Genomic DNA, 17,745 nt, shown 5'->3' with positions numbered 1-17,745 from the left:
GTAAAAAAGTTGGTTAAAAAATCCAAGTGCAACACAAATGACTGAATCTTGAGCAATACAAAAAATACTTGTGTCAGAGATTGCCAAACAATCACTTTGTCCCAGAAGTCCAGGAGAAAAAGTGAAGTGCAGACAAAAAAACTCAATGTTTTTAGTACCAAAGAAGATCCATCTGCTATCAACCAAGGGCAAATCTATGTCCACAGTCAATAGAGCAGCTTACTGCAGGCCTGCTGTAGACTTTTGATAACAGATGCTGTTTCATACAGACACTTTCTTTTTTCTCTCGGTTGCAAGAGACTGGTTTCGCAATATTAAAATACATCTGCTTTTGTTAGGCACCTGTAATTCTTGCTTTTACAATAAGACATGCCAAAGTTCATTTAATACAGTGTTCAAAAAACTGCTGATCATAAGAAGCCAAAGAAGAAAGGAGGTTTCAGCTGAACACATTTTTGCGAAGCAAAGAGAGTTTAAAACAAATAGCTGCCTACAGGATTTGCAAATACAAAAGCTCAATCAATTCTTCAGCAGCTTATCCAGCCCCAATGGCAAGTAAAATTCAGCTTTTTGAGTGCACAGGGAGAGATCCTCTAGATCAGAGACTTCTTAGAGAAATATAAATGTCCATATTTTACACATTAAAATCAGAAAATAACATGCAGTATCTTTTAAAAACAACTAAGCTTATAATAAACAAATGGTAATTCTGTTGGTCCATATTTTCTCAAGAGATTAATTGTTAGATTCCTCAAGCACATCATCTCACTAGCACACATAACGTGTATTTGTACTTGCAGATCATCTTTGATACAAAAGGGATCTCTCTTGCAAAAAAAGCAGCTCAGTTTCCAAAAGAAGTGATGGATGGAAAGACACCTGAGAAATAGTTTGTTATAAAGCTTTAGCTTGGGTCAGGATGAAATCTTCTTACTGTTTTTCCTACCAGTAACACAACTGTTAAAATTTTGAGATCTATTATTACAGCGTGATGGTTCTGTCAGAGGATTTACACCATATTTTGAACAGCAATTTTCTCTTGCTTAATTTTAGTTTGACAGATATTTTGTAGTTATATGCAAATTTAAAGTAATTGAGATGCTGCCTTCAAAGAACAACATTAAAGTGCTCCCAAAAACAGATGTCAAGCATTTGGCAGTTTAACTAACAGAAAAGAAAACACACAGCTGTATACAAATACACAATTTACAGTTGCTGCATGAAGTTTTCTTCCTTTTGACTCCCTTTACACTAACCAGAATTGGAAGTAGATATTTGTAATCGTTTTAGTGGAGAAAAACCTGTACTGAGAAACACTCATCAGACGGGAAGGTAAATCACCCTTGCCAAATTAAATGTGCTTCATACAACCAGGACTGATACCCTTGTATCTAAGCATGTAGCTAAGCAGCTCTTGCTGAGTTTGCAGGACTAATACATTTCTTTCTTCAGCCATGTTGACATTCACATATACACTGATTTTATTGTTCTTCTAATGAAACGAACAGGGAGGATTTTATTTTTGAAAATCAATTTAAAATAACGCCTTATAAAAGCAAAATACTTTTGAGGGCTTGTATACAAGAATGCTACAAGACTCCACGGAAAACTATGATTTTTTTGTTGTTGTTGGCTGATGCAAATCCAGCAGAATCAAAGAGAATACTGCTGCCCCTCCTGGTGCTAAAACAGATCTAGGTTTTTGATTTCTAAGTGAATGCCTGAAAAAAAAAATAAAGACAGAACTTGCACCCTCATATAATTTTAACATAATATATTTATTTAGGCATTCAAAATTCTGTTACTAGCCCCTTGGAATTTCATTCCTAGGACTAAATTATTAGGACATGAAAACAATTCGTAAGTTATATATAAGCTCACATAAAAATCTGTAGACTATTACTATTTTCATCTCATTTTTATGGACTCCTCTCCCCAAATAAATCAATCACAAAGTTAAACTCAACACAAGGAGCTAAGTTCTCCACAGGGAGACAGTGGAGATTACAAACATAAGTCAAATAGGAAGAAGAAAGCTCAGATAATGGATGATTTCTACTGTGTTACTTCAAAGCCCTGAGAGATGGCTGAAAGTGCTAAGATAATATACAATAAGCACTGATTCCAAAAAGAAATAATAGAAGCCTCTTTTACCAAACATGCAACTTTAAGTAAAAAAACCTCACAACTTCTACAACTACTTCTCCAGCAGACTTTCTGTTACATCAAGAATCTTCTAAGGATTTTTCAGCAAAATAATTAGCCTTAAAACTAGCCTTAAAGTAGTTGTACACATAACTAGCAGTATCAGGAGATTTTGTCAAGAGTCTACCACAAAGACAACTACCTTCTCAGCAAAGGGCACATGGAATTAGTCACACCATATACTATTAAGGGAAGTCACACATAATAGTCAGGGCAAACCACTGCATTTTCAGATATAATTAGAAGCAATTTCCTCAAGTTCTTTTTCAGCTATGCAAGTATTCAGTTATTCAGAAAAAAAGAGTAAAGACTGGTAATTCATCCTAAGAGAGGGGTTTTTTGGTTCAGAACTATGTTTTATGTGTTGAAGATTCAAGTGCAATACTGCTACAAACATTTTAACTCTTCCCTCCCTGCCCACCCCCAATTATAATCTCTTACTTAAATCACTATTTGTTTCGCTGTCTGTGTACCCAGCAAGTAACTATTTTCAACAAAATTCAGAAAACTTGACCAGAGGAGGCTCAGGACTGGAATAAGAAAAAATTCTAGAGGTCTAAACCCAAAAGCTTAGATAATGCATATGTGAAAGTGTGTTGCTCAGTTTTGTATGCATGTCAGCAACAGAGTATAACCCTGCTGCCTCACCAGTATTTAAATAACTTTTTCTATTTTTAAAAATTCGTCTCTTTCCTTTGTAAAAAAGACCCAAAACAACACAGAGACATTCATGGCTACACAAAACCAACAAAACCATCACTACAATGTTCTGCCCAATTGTGTAAATAAACAAACTGGAAAAAAAAATCCATCAGCATACAGTAGTAGTATATTAAATCTCCAGCTTAAATTTGATCTTCCTGTTGGTGTGCCCATTTAAAAAAAAAGTTATGCTCAATTATAAAATGCAGGTGTTGTATTTCATAGTCTCTGAATAAGAAGTATGTGAGTATCAAAGTAAATGTCATTAGGACAATTTTGAGGGTTCATCTAGTACACGGTGTTCTACTGCCCAAAGACAACCGCCATGGAAATCGCTAAATTGCTGGAAATGTGTCATGACAGCAAAAGGCAAAAAAAAGTGAAAAACAAGTGAGCTGATGCTTCTTTTCAGGCAGAAGCTGTAATTCAAATGTTTATTGGGAATCACTGCTATCTCCATACACGGTAAAACAGTAAAAATAACGCAGAGTCATGCAGTTATAAGTTTACAATGGACAATGGCAGTGACTGGGAAAAGCATTTCAACTGTGATTTTTTTCAAGCAAAACTGTTTCTTCTTCAGAGAAAATACCAAGTTTTGAAGAAAAATTGCTGTTCCAAAACTCCCAAAATTCTCATTCCCACCATCTTTTCTGCATGTAAAAGTCTCCCTCAGATTTATGACCAGATCCAATTAAGACAACAGGGAATTTTTTCCTCACTGAGTTTTTAACTGAATGCGGCAATTCAGAAAGCTGAGCAGAAGAGAGTGCATTGTGCTCAGAGCAACCAGAGTAATAATCACTGAAAAAATGTGTTCAGAATGGTAGGTAATTGTATTATTATTATTAAATAAAATTAGCATATATTAAAAAATCAGGCATAAATGCAGGCATGGCACTAACATTAACTGCAGGTTTACTTCTTAAATATTTCATCCTACCTCATTATTGACTTCAGCAGGTTTTTTCTTTGTTTCTCCAATGTCCAAATAGCTGTGGAAAGAAAACGGGTTTGATCATTTACAAAAGCATCTAACTTACACAATACAAATATTTCTTCACTTTTTTCATACATGAAAGTTTTAAAAGTTGTCATGCCTCACAATAACAGAAAAGTAAGTAATTCAAGGTTTTAATAAGGGACTGTTAAAATAAATCTGAAGGCTGTCTCTCTGGGCTAGTACAAAAGATGGGGAGAACCAAACACTGGTGATTAGAACAGACCATCAATAAACCCTTCATCAGAAAGAAGTTCATATACTACTGTGAGGTGGATCAATAAATCTCAGCACAGCATCAATTTACCCGAGTTTTCAAAAGTCATCATCTTGCCTCCTAGTTTCTCACGGTAAATCTCTGCTAGATCTAAAGTTTTCCTCCACACCTGAGTTTAACTCAGGGCATCAGCTAAAGTGTAAAAGGATTTACACCACTTGTGTTTCAACAGAATGTGGCCACATCTGAACACTGGTTTCTTGTGGCTGGATGAACCAATAGCATCTTCATGACTGATTTTTAAATAGACAAAATACAAGCCTCAACTGGACAAGCAAACAAAGTACACCTATTTGAACGACACTGCTCTCCATCAGAGTGCACATTCCCACTAAAAACATTGCATTAACACGAAAGTGGTAGTTGAAACATATAGTGATGGATTAGCTGCACGTTGCCTTCCCAAAGAAAAGGAATTAAATAAGTCTCCAGGTATGAGAGACTTATAGACTGGCAAACAGGCAACTACCCAGGTACCCAGACCATGCTCACTCCTTTCCCTTATCAGCACTCTGAGAGCCATGAGAGCAGTGCTCCTGGTGAACGCAGCTCTCAGTAGCTCCTGGTACTGCAAGATGTTTCAAGTTCTCAAGGCTGTAGAAGAGATAAGATGTAACTCAGTACAGCCACACCTTCTGCCAAAAGCTAAACATGGGAACAACAATGGCTGGGGCATCTATTCTGTGCTGGGAGCATCTAACCCAACATTAGGTAATGGGCATTTGTCATCTCTGCTCCCACTTCCAGTGGAAAACCACAGGTGCTTTATGGGCTTTTAGGAGTAGAAGACCTTATTTGAGAAATCAGGTATACCTAATGCCAAGCATCGGTGCAGGCTCATCAAAAGACCTGAGAGCTCTCAATGCATCTGCAGTCCTCCAGTAATGTCATGTTCTGTAGTTAATGACTGGGATAACATTTGTTTGCAAGAAGAAACTTTCCTGCCTGGCCAAAGTTGAGAATTCATTAGAACGGAATGAAGGTGTAGAACCAAGGAAAAAAAAAAAAGGAAACATAGAAAGAAAGAAAAAGCACCATTCATTCTTTGAATCATATATCAAGGTACCACAAGGTATGGTCACAAGGATTCCAAGGCTTCAGGGTGAGGGGACAGGAAGATCCCGCAAGGCTTCCAGGCCATGCTTAAAAGTGCATGCCAATGCTTTGGAAAAGATAAATGTAGTAAGGTAGGATAATATTTGTTAAAGCCCCATGTTTAAAAACAAACAAAAACAACTCTTCCAAGCTTCCCAGTGTAAAAAGGAACAAATTCTCTTGAGACCAAAACCAAGAGGTCTTGCGGCCTGCAAGACTGAAAAGAAATAAATGCCTCAGGCAAAATGGTTCCAACAGCCTATAAGAACAGCTACTGATTTGTTTTATGGGCATCTCTAAATTACTTTGAGAAGAACTAATAAAAGTGACAAAGAAAAGTAAATACACAGTCAAAGGCTTAAATTCACTATGCAGAGGTCCAGGCATTTCAGGGATCTGCAAATCTGAAAAGTTCTAAATAGGGCCAAAGGCTTTTCTTTGGATGATAGCACTCAAAAAAATCACAGACCAAAAACTTTACAAAAATATTCTCACTTGCTAAGAAACCAGAAATACTTCCACTCGATGACTAGTCAAGCCAGTGATGAGACTAGTGTTGTTTAAAGCGACACTGCTGGAGAGAGGACAACCTACCATTAATTAATGAGCACAAATACAAGTAAATGGGCAAAGGAAGGAGGAAGGTAAAGTAGCATGCTGAAAAAAAGCTAAAAATCGGAATCCGCTTCAGCATAGGCAGCTTTCTTTCAGGAAGCTCAGAGCTGGGGATGAACTCAGAGGGGTGCAGGTATATATATGCATTATTACTCATCATCACAACAACTACAATACACCAATACACCTCACCGCATATAGACCAAAAAGCATGTGTTCACTTGGCACATCTGTAAATGACAAAACAAGCTGCAAAACTTGTTATATGCTACAAAACATCCCAACATTGAGTAATAATTCTGCCTTTAAAGAAAATGTCTATGTATTTTTTCTAAACGCAGAATTTCTACATGCTGATTGGTTTATATTTATTTAAAAAATTAAACATATCAGCAGTTATGTAGAATATATACCCTCAGAGCTATCTATCCCAAGATGCTAAGATTCAGGGCTTGAAATGATGAGGGGTTCACACGCTAAAAGTAAGTGTAGTTTAGTCTAGAATTCACTGCAAACAGGAAAGAAAAAGATTCAGTTCTCAGTGTAAGGCACCTGAGAAGAAACAAATGCACTGCTAGAAGAGGAACAATGACACTTTCAACTTCTGCTTCTTCTTGGATACTCTCTCCCTTACACTCCCACAGCTCCCACACATCAGTGCCACTAACCTCCATTTCAAAGTCCAGCCCTGCATAGTCTATCATAGCAATGAATATGTCCAATAAGCCTCACTGGGGAAAAAAAAAAAGTAAGTAAAATTATTCCAACTTCTCGCTGCCATCAGACCGACTCAGATCCTTCAGGGCAGAAGCTTGGTCTCTCATAGCTGCAACTGCTTTATGTCTGCCTGTGTCATATTAAATAAGTATACACTCTTTCCTTTGATTTCTTCAATTCCTCTCAAAAAATTGTTCCAGCATAATATAAACAAATACTAATAATGAAGAACTCCAACTCTGAATGCAGAAATGGAAAAGATCTGAAGTCAACTCACTTTTCCTCCATATATCATAGGACTATGACATTTTATCAAGGGTTATATAAAACAGCTGCTCTTACCAAGTCCTTTAGGTTAGCTTTTCTTAAAGTATTCTCTTTCTTGGCCTTAAAAATTAGGTACCTTGTTGCATGTTGCAACCATAACAGTCTGGAAAGGTCTTTCCCCATAAAACTCTGACCATAAAGTGTGAACTGACGAAAAGAAATGCTTTTTCCCACCCAAAAAACCATCCAGAGTGTTCGGTTCTCTAAAGAGTGCATCCTAATGCCAGACACTCAGTTACTTTTAGCCTGTCAAATACAAAACACATTTAGGGAGGCGTAACATGATGTGCTGACAACTAACAACTTTAAGCCATCCACAGACTCACAGGATTTAATACCAAAAAGATACAGCAGATCTTTCTTGAGAGTTGAGCGTTGCATTTGACACAGAAGAGAGTACTGTGGGAAAGGGACTTACATTTAGCCTTACAGATGTAGTCATACATCTTTCTCTCTAGCTTTGCCACTGAATCACGAGAACCTTCAATAAATCTTCAGAAGCAGCTAGTGACAGAAATGGTAAGGGTGTTGATAGAGATCCTGTTAATTACACAGAGAGTGTTGTCATGAAACATGAGCTCGTAATGAGCTTTCCTGAAAAATGTAGTGTCCGCAACTCTACAGAACCAAGATGAGGAAGACCCTGTAAAGCTGATAGTTTAGCATATAAATGCTCAACCACCTCCAGAAAGGGATTGTTAATTTTGAGATTTATATTTTTTAATTCAACTGCAGGAAAAATGCCCACAAAGACTGAAGACAACATATAATATGCAATTGAGACCATAAAATTCACTGCCAGAATTAAGAACCATTACTGTTCACATGCAGAGCCACTTGCGGAAAACACCTAAAAGCCCAGACCTCCTCCACATTATTCTTCCAGTGACTCACTAAAAACAGAGAAATTGTCAGCTTAATTCTTGGTGTCCAGGTAGGAAGAAGAAAGCAAGTGGTCATCTTTTAAATAGCAGGAGGGACTCAGCTGTTCTGGTCAAAAAAAAGCTACATGCCCACGCAAAATGAACAGAAGTGATGGAGAGGTGGATAACTGGGTAGAATACTTTAGACTTTAAAAAAAATAAACTAGAAAGGAACCATGGGGAATTAGATTCCCAGGCTCATCATCTTCATGGCAGGACTGTCAACACTGCACCTTTTCACAGCTTTCCCCCTGTTACTCCTGAGCACAAATACTGATACTCAGCCCTTCAGTTAAGCACAGGCATCACAACAACGTGCCATTGCTGCATGTCCTGCAGGTTAAAGAGCTGTTTCTCCTTTTGTACTGTCATGTCAAGGAGATGGCATATGCGACTGATGGTATCAGCAGCCTTTCTGTGGCTCACCTCTAAAGCTCTTTTCCTTTTGCCTTGGGTCATAGCCTTTATGTTCTCTTTCTGCAATGCCTAATAAAAGGGATGTGATGGGGGGCCCTCTGAAGTATTGCCATGGTGCCAAGCCCCACATGCTGATATTCAAGTTCTGCATAAATGTTACGTTACTTTTTAGCCACTTACTTGAGTTTCTTGAAGGCTTCCCTGCCACCAGCCACATACTGCTCTCCACTCTGGAGCTCCTCCAGTTGCCGGACACGATGCCCACCCCGGGGGGTATAGATGTTCCGCACAGCTCCAAAGGGTGCCTTCACCCCGCCTGTCACCTCTTTCAGGAATACATCAAAGTTGGACACTTTCTTCTCGTGGATGACAATACGGCGCCCCGGGAAGAAAGGGTCCCCGTTGCGATACACCAGCACGCTCTTCACCGTCGGCTGCGAGAGCCAGGAGCCCTTTGTGCCAGGACTAGTCATGCTCGGTGGCTTCAGATCTCCTGCGCAGCCCAAGCCACACGGACGAGCTGCCTGCACCTGTTTGTTCAGGTGAGGGTTCCTGCCCGGGCGCCCCTCTCGCCCTGACAACTCCCAGCCGGGGCCCAGGCACATGGGCACACCTCCCGGGAAGCAGAGGAGGGCTCACAGCACCCCCGGGGCCCGGGCACAGCTCTGCTCAGCCTGTCAAAGCGGCTCCTCCCAGGCAACCAGCGCTCGCTGCTCGGGGCGCCTGAGGAGGTGAACGCGGAGAACACCAACCCAGGCGGAAAAACGCGGCGTGGAAACCGACCCGGCGCAGCAGGGACACGGACTGCCGGGGACCCGCGGCCTCCCAGGGTCTTTATCCTCCGGTGCTGCCGTCACGGAAAGCGCTACCACTCTAGTTTCCACGGGAAACTTTATCCCGCGTGTGACCCGGGGCCACCGGGGGAAAAAGGGCCAGGGGGCGGCGTGCCCAGAGACAGGCAGAGGGGCGCGGTGCGACGGGGGCAGAGGGAACGGGACCACGAGATCGAGGGAGGAAGGGAAATACCGGCTCTGCCTCCTTCTCCCCGACCGCCGCCCGTCCCCTACAAGGGAAGGGCCGGCGGCCGAGCCGCCCTGAGCGGGGAACCGGCGGCAGCGGGGAAACGCCGAGCCGGCTCATCGCTTTCACTGGATTTTGGCGCACCGTGGGTGCAAGAAGCCGTAAAACCTGAGAGAAACTAAAACAGAAAATGCCTTACATTCATATATAATTCCTTTAACAACCTCTTTCCTCCGATGATAGTCCGAAGTTCTAAAACCGGACTAGACCTTCCTACCTGGAATTGTTTAGTGTACTGTAATGATTGTTCTTCCAAATGGGTTCTAACACGTGTGATGGAAGGAATTTTCTTTCCTTTTATCTTGCCTCCTTTAATGGGAAAATTACCCCCCCTGCTGTGAGTTACAACAGAGCAGTTAACCATTACAAAAAGAGCAATTTCAGGGTGAGGGAAGTCAAATATGCTACTATTACTGGTTAACAGCGAAATTTCTCTGCTTGCTGCTGATTTCCTTCTAAATGATAAAGTTAAGAACCAAACATTTACTATCCTCGAATTAATACTGTTTAACATCGATCTATTGCTACCTGAAATTAAATTTTTGTTATTCAATATATGCTTCCGTGCAAAAAAGAAAAATGCTCATGACCTTCATACTGCATTGAAGCAGTGATATGTCAACTATCTGCTATTTTGTGCCAGATTCTACCACATTTGGTGATCTGAGGCCTAATTTGCAATCACTCAACATTTTTGACATAAGTGTAAGACACTGAATATTTTACTCGTGCACCCACACTTGTGCTACTCAAAAATACTGTTGGTCTTTACCTATGGCCACACTAGTTACAGTCACTTTATGGATTGCAATAAAATATCCCTGAAGTGGTATCAGAGCACTGCTAGCCTTAAAACAGCCTAGAACTGGTGGACAAAATCTTTGTCTAAAACTGGGGGAATATTATGAATCCCTTGAAAAACTGCAATGCAGAATTTTGCCCATGGTTTAACTTTTACATAGTTAAGAGCTGTACCTCTAAAGACCTCGTCTTTCAAATCCAGTTGCTTGCATTTCTGCTCTCTACCCCTTTACTCATGCTGCAGTGGAATTTCATCATTTTCTTACCCTTAAGGCAATACCTTCAAATCCAGCCCCTGAAAGGCAATGTGACTGTCCAGCCCACCGCTGGACAGTGCCCACTATTTCACACCAGTCTTTTCAGAATGAAACATATTATTTTCTTCAGTAATAGGAACAAACCAAATCAAAATGGAGTGTTTCCAATACAGTACAAAGTCAGCATGTTTTCCATCTCGCCTAAGTACACCCACTGCCCGAAAGCTAAGAAAAGGTCAGATACTTCAGCCCATGATAGCAGTGCCTTGATCCATGACAATCTGCTTGTCCTAGCCTTTCCAGGGTCTGACCTTTTATTTCTTCTATATTGTTTCAGTTTCTAAGCTATCTCCTATCACATTCTCAACAGTAAGGAGAGCTGCTGAAGGCAGAGACACATAACCTCTTTATGATGGAGTGATGTCAGGCTTCTCATCTTACATGAGGTTGGTGCATGACACCACGTCTGTCAGGTCGTGTGTCAGGATCCCCTGAGGTCACATAACAAGCACATGTTGGGGGATGTGTTTTGGATGGCAGTTCCATGACTAAGCCCATCTGTGCTGGAGCTGTCCTTGCATTTTGGCTAAATAAAGAACAGCCATCATGCCAGTTTGTGTCAGTGAGCTTCTTCAACAAAGAGTACATGAGCTTGACCAAGGTGGTTTTTTTTGTTTTGGTTTGTTTGTTTGTTTGTTTGTTCGTTTGTTTGGGTTTTGGGTTTTTGTTGTTGTTGTTGTTTTTGGTTTTGATTTTTTTTTTATGAAATACAGCAAACCACTCCCAAAGGCTGGCACTGCAGGACAGACTGGATACCTGACATGTGCCTACAGCAGAAGCAACAAGCTGTTTGTTGGTATTTAGAGCTGCAATAACTAGACGGCAGTTCTAGATCTCCAGTTATCTTTTGTCAGCAGTAGTATAAAATCAGACATTCTGTCTGTGCTTCAGAACTTGTCCCTGGCTGCCAGTTCACACCACGTGCTGCCTTCACCTCTAAAGACAGAGGTGATACTTGGTTATTGTCTGCCCTTCCAGATAGTTGCAATAGTGACTGATAATGCAGCTATAATGAGATACAACACCAATGCCTCCTGGTACACTGGCCTATTGTATCATACATACCAGAGTTTGTATCAATATATATTCAGTGTGAAGTTACATCATCTTATTTCCAACACTTAGCAAGCCAGAACAACAGATCCAGTAGCTTTTCCCTTTTTTATTGAGGGGTATGACATGTCAGCTGTGTGAGCACATTCCTGCACATTCATTAAATGTAAATTTCTGGCAGATATCCTTCAGATGCTTCTCTAGTTTTTGCATTCTAATATGAAGAACCAACATAGGCTGCAATGAGTTGCCAGCAATGGTATGTATTTGTTTCCTGCCCTCCTGAGGTATTTTCTGTGCTGTCTGGTATTTCCAAATTTTAAGTATCTCTGACATCTAAGAGTCTTACATTAGTGTTGCACATATTGCCACCTGCTGAGATTAACCAAAACTAGAGCTAGAATACTCTAAGTGGATTTCGGCCTCTTCAGCCAACATTTGCAGACAGGCATGGTTACCCTGAAACTGAAAACCTCTGATGGCTTCAGTCAACACATACAGGGTATGTATAACTAGTGAGGAACTTTTTTATTTAATTAATTCCTTGTGAGGTCATTCATCTTTGTGGAAGGTGTGCGTACACCACCCTTCTGATTCTGTACGTCAGTCCACTTTGACCCCAAAAACCTGGGTCATCTATGTATGTTAAGGTATGTACGTGCAAACAATAAGACAAATGCACAGGTGATGTGGTAAAGGAACAGAGAGGACAGTGTTGGCCCTTGGGTGACTTAACTTTAACTAACAGCCCAGCTGAGAACACTATTTGGCCCTGACACCCTTGTCTTCAAAACTCTGACCTGTGTTCCAGGCAGTGTTTAGACTTGCACCCTCCTCTTGGAGCAGCCACATTGTACGGATCATTTCATTAGCAGCGTAATCACTTCCTTTTTTATTTCCCTGCTAAGGATTAATGAGTGCTGTAAGTACATTCTGATAACGAGTCCCGCTGCAGGGCTTTGGATACAGGCTTTGCCTCCATGTCAATTTACACGGTTCAGCAGAACCAGCCAAAGGAAGGATATTCCTGCTACCTGCATTACCCTTTTGCTGCAGTTTAAAAGGAACATATAACAGCAGAAGCTATTAGTATGCTACTAATTAAACTTTTAGATCTCAACCAACTAGCTTGTCTCTATTTTAGATACAGAAGCAGGGCAAGGAAATTTAATTGCAAGACCGTTGCTGGGGACAGAATTGTTCTGCACTTGAAAAAAAAAAAATGTTCTGCATTTGGAAAAAAAACCCACCGCATTTTACGAGTAAAATCTTCAGGAAGTGGCTGAATGCGGCAGGGAAAATCCCAGCCGCGGGAAGGAAAATCCCGGCTACAGCGAGGTGTGCTCGCGTTATCGAGGGCTGCTGGAGGTGGGATTTTAAGAACACGTCTTGGAAAGGAGTTATCCATTTAACCGAATCTTCAGTTTGGACCTACCTTATTAGAGGAGCTCAGGCGAGCTTCACGGGGTTCTTGGACTTCCCCCCCCCCCTCCCCTTTTTCACAAATCATCATGTACAAAATCCAGTTAATTTCAGTGGGGTTGAGCACAGGCTGAGTGAGGAGGTGGTTTCACAGATTTCACAGATCACGGTTTTGTGCGAATATTAAACAACGGCTACGAACTTCCAGCGCGCCGACAGGCGGAACAGGATACTTTAGGTAAATGCAGCAGCGGGTCGGTGGTACTCGGCGCCCGTCACCGGCTCCGCCCCCAGCCGGCGATCCGGGAGCCGGCGATCCTGGAGCCGGCCCCGCTCCTCCCCGGCTGCGCAGCGGTGACCCGTCACCCTGCGGGCTCCGCCCTCGCCGCGGTTGCGCGCTGGGAGCGGAGCGGTGCGGGGCCGATGCTGCGGGGGGCCGCGCTGCTGCCCCGCGCCCTGGGCGGCGGCTGCTGCTGCTGCGGGACCCGCGGCTGGGCGGGCGCGGCGGGCGGCGGGTCCCTCCCGCGGGCCGCCCCGGGGCTGCCGCCGGGCCGCGCCTGGGACAGGGACCGGCCCGCGGCGGTGGCGGCGGTGCCGCCGGGCGCCCGCGGGCTGCGCTGGGCCGGTGAGCGGGCAGGGGGTCGGGTCGGGCACTGGGGAAGCAGAGCGGGGGTGGCCGCGCTGGGTGCGGTGCCGGGCCATGCCCGCCCGCTCCTGGGGGATGTCGGGTTCGTCGGGGCCTTGTCGTGGCCGGCGCTGCTCGACTCGTGTGCCCGTGCGTGGTGCCGGCGGCTGAGGGCAGGGCACCGCGCCGCGAGGGGGGAAGTGCGGTGTGCTGGGGGTAGAGCTGTCTTGTCTTCCTCCAGGTAAGCTATGCCAACATGCCCCCACAGAGACCTCCCAGGCCACCCTAGCCAGCGTATCTCCTGTTTTTGCAGTGGTAAGTACTTCCTGCAGGCATTTCCACCTGCGAGGGCACTTTGTGCAAGATTGCAAGATGATGGTGCTCTTTCCCTTCCTTCCTTTTTTTCTTCTCTTTTTTTTTTCCTTTTTTTTTTTTTTTAACTCTTAAAGCGTCATAAAAGCAGATGAAGTTGTGTCTCGGAGAACACCTTGAGTTCTAAATTGCTGGTTTGAGGTACTCCGACATGAGGACCAGTATCACAGTATCAATCAAGATGCTTTTCTAAGGTCCAGCATCCGGTTCTTAATTGCAAAGGCAGATCAGCTCTTGGAACTGCTGCAGTCAGAAGTTGTCTTGTTAAAGATTGTTAAGGCTTGCTAATGCCTTTTAGAAATATTTGTCCTGTGTCTTGATAGCTGCAATTCTAACTAAACGTAGGATTTGATGAAAAACAAGCTCTCTCTATGTTTTTTTTTTTTTTTAAATGAAACTGAAAGCTGTTTGCCCCTTTATACCATGCTTTTACTTTTGGTCAGCCCTGAAGTGGTCAGGTAGTTGGACTCTGTGATTGCTGTAGGTCTCTTCCAGCAGAAAGTCTATGCTATTCTAAGACTGATCCTCTGTAAATCACCTCCTTAACAAGGTTTATGTAGGAACATGGTAATGCAGGTGACACTGGTGACAAACACAGTGAAATATATGGCCATTTGGTGCAATATTTTGCTTAATTGGGATGAACTGTGAATAGAGGGCATAAAAAGTTGCTTTCTCTTAATAATGTGTTGTCCATTGTCCTTCTAGGGAAGTGCAAATAACTTTAGAAATCGATTTCTTATTTATAGTGTTCCTGTGAAAAAAATTTTTTTTTTTCCATTCCTTCAGATGAAGTTTGACAAAGAGGGAAATACTACCTATTTTGGTAAGTTTTCATTGTAGTTTTGCTTGAGTTTTGTTTGCCTTTTTTCCTTGTCCAATACAGAAAAGCCCAATTGGGAATCTGCATGGAGTAAAAAATTATGTTTTGGATACTTCACTGTGTTCATTTGGGATGTCGCAATATTTCCTCTGTTTTGCTGCCTCCTATTGGGTCTTCATAGCATCTTTACTGTTAAAATTTTTGTGTACTTTTAAATAATATTTTAAAAATAATGTATTACCATCTCTTACAGGAAGGTAATTTTTGCTTTGTCTTTTCCCTTTTTGACCAGCATGCTACTTTCTTGGCCTTATCTTTCCCTTCCTGTGGAATTACACGTTTTTTCTCAAAAGAGTCACTCATTTCTGACATGAAATTAATTGTTGCGGCCAACTTTTTCACTTATATCTAGAATTTTTCTTTTTCCACTCAAGATACAGTCTTCTAAACTTTGTAGAAAATAACTTACGTTGAGGAGTCAGCGGGAGGAATGTTTTAGAGATAGCACAGCTTTTTTTTTTGTTTGTTTGTTTTTGGTGGGACTTAGTAACACACTAAAATATAATTTCAGAACATATATGCTTGTCCTCTAAATGTCTTCTTCTAAAAATACTTTTATGATAGAAAAGAAGAAGACAGAATTGTACCAGGAATTGGGTCTTCAAGCACGAGATCTGAGATTTCAGCACGTAATGAGCATTGCAACTAGGAACAACAGAATCATCATGAGAATGGAGGTAATGGTTTCCCTCTAGCTGAGTGTAAACCCTGTCTTGCGTTTTCATTTTCTTGCGCAGTTCTTTTAATACCAGCTTCCTGTGACATGCAGTCCAGCAGTAAATGTGTCTTTGGAGCTCTGTGTTGCAGTCAAGAGTACGAGTTTACCCACGGTACATATTAATGACCACTTTCCTGGTTAAGCACAGGAGAATCATCACTAACATTGTCACAGAAGTAAAGGCTTATGAGGAGCCCTTCTTAATCACTGGAACAGTGCTCTGTCTGAGCCCATTTGCTGTTAGTATGAGATTCTGTTGTTTTTGTGCCTGAAAAGACATCAGAAGAATGGTTTTATCAAAGCCCAAATATAAAATGTGCTACAGAGTTATGAGAAATTTTCAGTCTTTTTTTCACATTCCTTACATGTACTTTCTTTTTCAGTTCTTGAAGGCTGTCATAACACCAGAGTTTCTGCTGATACTAGATTATCGTAATTTGAGTCTGGAACACTGGCTCCTCAGTCAACTAGCATCTCAGCTGGCTGGGGAAGGTCAACTAGTTACATATTCTCTGCCCTTTGAATTCCGAGCCATAGAAGCAATCCTGCAGTACTGGGTGAGCTATCTCATTTTTATTTAAATTGTTTCAAAAGTTATTGTTTCATAGAAGGGACAGTATGATTTTAGTCTTGTGTTAATATTTACACATACACATTTGTATATGTATTCTGCACTTCCTGTATGAGCTCTTTTTTGGTTTTGACTTTTGTTGCTTTAGTTCTTATGGTTTTGTGTGTATGTGTGTTTTCATTCCATTCACAATAAAGTGCTAATTGAATATGATGGCTTCACCATGATTTGGACAATTAAAAAACAAGTCAGAGTTCCATTCTAGAGATGTGCTGTAGCTGAAATGGAAGTCACACAAAAGTGCTGAGGTTTTTGGCCTCTTGAGCACGAGTCAGATGATGATTCCTAGCTATTGTGAAAAATCTGTGCTTGCTAATGCTAATATGACATTTCTAGACAATAGTGTATTAGCTTTATCAGCTTTATTGGTGTGGTTGTCACTGGGTTTCAGTTCACTTTTTATTAAATACTGTATTTTACACTGGCTTTGTCTTATAAAGTGGTATCCATATAGCAAGTATTTCCCAGGTATTGGAAAGCAGGCTGTATTAACTACCTGTTACTGTAAATTCTGTGTTGAGAGACAGGAGTCAGTTGCCCAAGTCATTCTAAATGAATTGTTTTAATTCTTATGAAGGATCATGTTGTTATCTAGATCAGCAAACTGCAGGGGAGACTTAACACTTTGCAGCCTCAGATCCTTGAGACACTGGAAGCTCTAGTGGACCCCAAGCTTTTATCTGTGGATAGGAGTAAACTACACATTCTCCTGCAGAATGGCAAGAGGTAAATAAGATTAAGCTGTAAAGAGTCTAGAAGATGACAATAGAAAATGACATGCATTGAAATGTTAGAAAAATGGTATCTCGTATTAATTTCCCAGGTTACTGTAATGCTGGGTTGTGCATCTTGTTTGTAAGTGTAAGAATTTGTATATGAAATACCTATTGATATAAGGGAAACGGGAAATATATTCTGAGTTGTCAGAAGTACAGTTGTGCTTCTCAAATAGCATCTGACAGAACAAAGTAATACCTAAGAGAACAAAATAATGTGAAAACATTCCCCATAACATAAACCTTTGGAACTATGCTTTTTAACTATTGTATGTATAGTATGCTTTAAGATTACTAGTGCACTGGTCCTTCATGTATTAGCCTCTCTAAAAAGACAGTGCAAATATGCACTTGCTACATGCTCACATAGTGCCTGTTTTTTCTGACTTACAAATATACCCAGAAAACACATCTGGATCCCTTTTAGTGTATGTCTGCACCTCACCGATCCCCAGACAGATCACTTGCACTGCTAAGTGTATGGTCTGTAGAGAATCTTTTGAAGGAGCTTTTAGAACCCTGCAGGAAAGTCCTCCCTGGCCACTGCATCTGGTGAGGGTGCTGGCTGGCAAACTCACTTAGAGATTACCTTCGTGCGCTGGTGGAGATGGGGATTACTTGACCTTTTGCCTGTTCTTTCTTCAGCTTGTCAGAACTGGAAACAGATCTTAAAGTTTTCAAAGAAACAATTCTGGAGATCTTAGATGAAGAAGAATTAATAGAAGAGCTCTGTCTATCTAAATGGACTGATCCACAAGTATTGTATGTATATTTCGAAACCACTTTTTT

General features: G+C 41.5%; 2 protein-coding genes across 2 annotated transcripts in view; one reads left to right on the top strand and one right to left on the bottom strand.

The window, feature by feature from the left end:
• Positions 1–8,842, bottom strand: part of DCDC2 (doublecortin domain containing 2) — a 59,628-nt gene extending 50,786 nt beyond the window's left edge. The window contains exons 1-2 of the mRNA XM_017836955.1: positions 8,459–8,842; positions 3,851–3,902 (exon numbers count right to left, since the gene is read on the bottom strand). Of these exons, the coding sequence (XP_017692444.1) occupies positions 3,851–3,902; positions 8,459–8,751 (345 nt within the window). The 5' untranslated portion in view covers positions 8,752–8,842. The remainder of the gene's footprint in view (positions 1–3,850; positions 3,903–8,458) is intronic.
• A 3,137-nt stretch (positions 8,843–11,979) lies between these two features.
• MRS2 (MRS2, magnesium transporter) overlaps positions 11,980–17,745 on the top strand; it is an 8,783-nt gene continuing 3,017 nt past the window's right edge. Inside the window, exons 1-8 of the mRNA XM_017836957.1 lie at positions 11,980–12,031; positions 13,160–13,576; positions 13,818–13,891; positions 14,738–14,774; positions 15,396–15,508; positions 15,933–16,106; positions 16,776–16,906; positions 17,602–17,718. Of these exons, the coding sequence (XP_017692446.1) occupies positions 11,980–12,031; positions 13,160–13,576; positions 13,818–13,891; positions 14,738–14,774; positions 15,396–15,508; positions 15,933–16,106; positions 16,776–16,906; positions 17,602–17,718 (1,115 nt within the window). The remainder of the gene's footprint in view (positions 12,032–13,159; positions 13,577–13,817; positions 13,892–14,737; positions 14,775–15,395; positions 15,509–15,932; positions 16,107–16,775; positions 16,907–17,601; positions 17,719–17,745) is intronic.

The sequence above is a fragment of the Lepidothrix coronata genome, unplaced genomic scaffold (genome assembly GCF_001604755.1).
Source record: "Lepidothrix coronata isolate B3197 unplaced genomic scaffold, Lepidothrix_coronata-1.0 Scaffold289, whole genome shotgun sequence".
In the NCBI taxonomy this organism is placed as follows: Eukaryota; Metazoa; Chordata; class Aves; order Passeriformes; family Pipridae; genus Lepidothrix; species Lepidothrix coronata.
The sequence above is the reverse complement of the archived record's forward strand: the minus strand, read 5'-3'. Positions and strand labels throughout refer to the sequence as shown.